The sequence below is a fragment of the Saccostrea cucullata genome, unplaced genomic scaffold, assembly GCF_032062105.1.
Source record: "Saccostrea cucullata isolate Sc308-1 unplaced genomic scaffold, CSIRO_AGI_Scuc_v1 ctg11800, whole genome shotgun sequence".
Taxonomy (NCBI): domain Eukaryota; kingdom Metazoa; phylum Mollusca; class Bivalvia; order Ostreida; family Ostreidae; genus Saccostrea; species Saccostrea cuccullata.
Window position 1 is genome coordinate 10,189 of NW_026922615.1, and position 5,040 is coordinate 15,228.

A 5,040-nucleotide genomic window follows, 5' to 3' on the forward strand; every position below is an offset into this window, starting at 1 on the left:
TTAATGCAAATTTGTCGTCGAAAGAGTTGTGCAAGTGGTATTTAAATTTAATTTGAAAATTTATTATTTTTTCAGATAAAATGAATAATAAGTGGCAATTCAAAATTCAAGGAAAGCATGACGGGAAAGAAAATCTCAGATCATAAAATATTTTCTTCCATTTTATATGCAAATCAGGAGGCCGTCTCCCTTCCTAATTCAATTATTGTTACATCTTGATACCTATTGGGATAGTAATACCATATAAAAGATTGATTGTATTTCAATCATCATTTACTTAATAGATTGTATCAAAACGTCATGACAGTGTGTCTTTGAATTTAATTTTACTGCAATTTGTGTTATGATATTTGGCCTTGTGAAATACGTAATTACTTCATCAAATCATAGTTAACAACATATCCAAATGCCTACGATCTTGACCTTTGCAAGAGCCACATGGTTTCGTGTAATTCTATACCTGTAGTCATTCTTTACCAGACCCCCCCTTGTAATACCTATTGTGGCTCTGCAATCCCCACCCCCTGGGTTATGATATTTACAATTAGGAATCTGCACTAACCAAGGATTAAAGTTTTTTCCTACATATTTCTTTGTTAATTGGATTCCCTATTGTGGTCCCACCCTACCCCAGGGGGTCATGATTTTAAAAATTTGGAATCTTAACTAACCCAGGATGAATTCCACATTTTCTGGCCAAGTTGTTCTTGAGAAGTTTTCTTAAGATTTTTTTTCTATATATATTTTAATATAAAAATATGGATTTCCTACGTGGTCCCGCCCTACCCCCGGGGGTCATGATGTTTACAATTTAGAAACTACACTACCTAAGAATGCTTTCACATAAGTTTCAGCTTTTCTGGCTAAATGTTTTGAGAAGATTTCTAAGATTTTTCTTATGTACATTTCTATGTAAAACTTCGTATCCTTTTTGTGGCACTGCTCTACCCAAAAAGGTAATTTGTATTAAATTAATACTTTTTCAGGTACATGTAATAAAATCTTGATGTACATATGGAAAATCAAGCTCAAAAGTCAATTAAAACCTAATAAATCGGTAGCGGAGCATATACAGACCTTTAAATCATCAGAGATGAGATCACATGCCATGGAGGGGTAAGCATCCCCTCTGTAGGTAGTATCCAAACAGTGAGTAAAGAGAACCAGGATATTTGTTAGGAAGGTGGGATTTTCTCACAAGCAGCGGTCTGGGAGGTGCCTTTAGGCCCAAAGTAGGTATGCCCTTGTGGAGGTCAAGAGAAATTAAAGCTTTTGTTCTTCTCTTGTTTTAATTCAAGTAATCAATCTACTACCTTTCTCAAAGTTTGCCTGCTTTCAATTAAAACTATGGCTGTTTTTGTATACCACAAACAAAATACATGTGCATGCATTTCTTACACATTTTTTGTTCATTGAAATCTATTTCTTAAAAATTGGCTGTCATTCATGCCATTCCATGATTTTATTATTCAATGATACAAAAAGGCAATATAAATCAAAACGAAAATAGATGGATTTTTATTTTACTAAATATAGCACCTTTTAACATGGACTCCATTAGAGGCGCACACAATTATTTAATGTAAGTTTTAAGGACAAAATGTATGACGTATAAAAAGGCTTATCTTATGTAAATCAGTTTCTTTTAAGACTTTGATAAGTAAATAAATAATAACCTTAGAACGATTGAAACATTCAAAGCATTTTCAAAGGTAAATAATTGTCCTATGGCAAAACAATGCCCTCTTAGCCAATTTGGACCTGCTATTATGACATTTTTTCCTGAAGAAGTACGATTCTATGTTTATCCCATTTTAGACCTAGGATTTAAGATTTATTGGATTTAACTATACATGGAGATGCATTTCAATTTCAACATGACTATGCTATGACTATGTTTTGCTTTTCTGAAGATGAGAATTTTTTGGTTCATATTTTCTAAAACTTTCCTTTTTGTATAATTAAATGACTTCTGTGATGATATATAAGCATGCATTTTATGAAAAATTATAATAAAATGCTTATTTAAAGTTATTGAAAATTCGAATTTTTGATGGTATTTGATCGACATGTCTTTGTACTTTCAAAATATTTGATTTTAACTTTATCAGAATATTTTAGAAAACTGCTATTTTATTGTACATTTATGAAAAAAAATAATATTAAAACTATAATTCAGAAAATTTAGAGTAGGGATGATGTAGATATTTCTAAACATTCTTTAAATCTGCAGGTATAAGCTTATTTATTTTTTGGAATATAGATAAGTGTTTTTCTGATGATTACTATATTGATTTTTAAAAATTATTTTTACTAGTAAAAGAGCCATACAATATATATCAGAGTCAGTGTTTGTGGGACTATGTCGTAAAATGGGGACCTCACAACTGGTGGCCATGAGGAGAGATTTGATGGATATCTGGGAGATGGTGGAAAATCAAGTGAGAACAAGTGATGAGGAAAGTGTGATGGTGAGTGGAAGTCAAAGAGAAGGATTGAGACTGGAAGGGTCAGATTTAGACATCATGCACTGGCCAAACAATCACCATGTGATCTGGGAATTATCTCAGTCTCAGTATTACAACACAAACAGACAAACACTGATCCTCTGTGACTGTTCTGATAGTCCACCAGGATTCACTTTGTTATATTTACTGTCACCAAGCATGTACATTGAAATCCAGAGAGCTTGCATTATAATTTATAATAGGCACTATATATCTAGTTCTAAATTCATACAGATCGTGTGTTCGGCATTAAAAAGAAAGTCAACTCGCCATGGACCTTGTGCAAGTGGAAAAATCAGAACACTAGAATATGATGAAGCCTACTGTTTTGTTTGTGACTTTTGGCCTCCATCTGCCTCCTCATGGATAGACAGATGTCACTTTTGGCCCCCGCCTCATTTTGTGGATGATATAGTAAAAAATGGATGTCACTTTGTAGCAATCGGACATAATCTAGGATGTAATGAAGACCTTGAATGGAGAATTTCTTTTTCTCTAGCAGAGCAAAAACTTGTGTATGCAATGAACCACTGTCAGTTCTTAACATACGGCCTACTAAAATTGTTCTTAACAGAAATAATTAACAATAGGGTAGGTGATGATGATAAATTACTGTGCTCCTATCACATGAAGACAGCTGTTTTCTGGGTAATTCAACAAAATACAATGCCACACTGGTGTCCACAAAATGTTCTGGGATGTTTCTGGGTCTGTTTCAAACTCATTCTTAAATGGGTGTATGAGGGGGACTGCCCAAATTTTTTCATTCCAGATAACAACATGTTTCTGTGTAAAATTCATGGCGTCAAACAACATCAGCTATTTCTTAGACTGTATGGGTTGTATGAGAAGGGTTTAGCACTCCTGCTACACAGTCCCACCATCCGGTCTTGTATTATAAATGTCCTTCATAACCCCAGACTCTCCATCTGTACAGATGAACATACTCTGATTTCTGAGGCTGAGTTTGACAAAAACCTTTATAATGAAATACAGAGATATAACGCATTAGTCAAATCAAACATACAAAGTTGTATGAGATATCTACAAAAAATAGAAAAATTGATAGGTTCACCCCTCCTGACACAGTATCAAAACTTGATGCTCCAGAGTCTTACAGCTTTTGTCCTTCAGAGAAGTGCTATTATATTACACATGGAAACTCAAACACATAAAAACAAACTGAGGTATAGAGCTAACAAAATTTCCTGTCACATGCTGAAATTGGCAGCCAAATTTGGTTACATTACTGACATGCTGTACATAGCCATGGTTTATTACAAGACACTTAGATACGTGGAAGCTTTATCTATTATAGAGATGATCAAGGTCAAGTTAGCACAGCCGTATGTGATCTATATGGGTAATGTAGATACAGAGATATATACAGAGGCTGTAGGGGGACAGTCCTGGTCTACAAAAATGAGAAAGGCTGTAGCAAGGACTATCAGACTTAACAATGAAATCCATTACATCAGTGAATTGATACCAGAACAACAGTCTGCTGTACAGAAATGTATTACTGAATTAACTGTCCCACCCTATATTCTGTTATACATGCTAGAAATCTTGTGCTACAGACATGTAGACACAATGAGAGTACAAACAGCTCTAGATAATCTACAGACCCTAGTTCACTATGATCAGGGTCAGTTTATAGATTCACGTCTCAGAGACATATCGTGGCAGATTCTGGGGATCTGTCAACAGGTGACAGGGAACCTCCAGGCTGCTCTATACTCATACCAACAATCTCTCAGACAAGTACCATTCCACAAAATACAAACAGCTACAAAAATGAGAATAGAGCAGGAAGGGTTCCTTCTTTAAGATAACTTAATTAGTAAAATAAATGCCAAACACTTATGAAAAATTACCTGATAGGGTTAATGTACCTTTATTTCTCATTTTATGGTCTCTGATTATTCTTAAATTTAAGATACGAGGTCGATGGATATCAATGCTCAACTGAGTCTCCTTGGCCCTGCTGTTCTTCACCTGATTTGTTGAAACATTTATCCCTTCTTTATTCCAATGAAAATGGTTGGTCTTATCTTATGTTAAAAACCAAACCCAAAACATGGAGATGTTGTAATATCATTGTTTAATGTCAGGCTTTGATGTATTATAGAGATCTTTTGAATTTTTCCCAGTAGACAAAATTTGGGCTTTAAAATTTGACTCAAAGTTATGTCCAACTTTAGTCCTTTTGTCTATAATTGAGAAATAAATGAATTTATTTTTCTTATAAAAGAAGAGTTACTTTTAAGAAGATTCTCTTTAGAAAATGAGGGAATAATTTTCACTAATTTAACTTTTTGCATCAGTCAGCAAGGCGGTTAATATAAGGTTCTTTTTCAATGAGATGAAGAAGAACTATCGTCGTTATACCTTAAAGTATTTGTTTCTATACAAATTTATGCGAAAAAGTCTAGCATTTCTAATGTTTTGCTGAGCGGGCATGAAAGATCAATGACGGACCACTGAGTGAGATATTGGACCACTCGGTCAGTTGTGTTCTTGGGTCCGACGA

General features: G+C 34.2%; 1 protein-coding gene across 1 annotated transcript; it reads left to right on the top strand.

Moving 5' to 3' along the window:
* Positions 1 to 2,317: 2,317 nt before the first annotated feature.
* Positions 2,318 to 4,536, top strand: LOC134262085 (uncharacterized; the record flags this gene model as incomplete). Its single annotated transcript, XM_062744474.1, has 1 exon — positions 2,318 to 4,536. A coding segment is annotated over one exon (2,020 nt), but the record flags the coding sequence as incomplete, so codon positions are not given.
* Between the last annotated feature and the right edge of the window lie 504 nt (positions 4,537 to 5,040).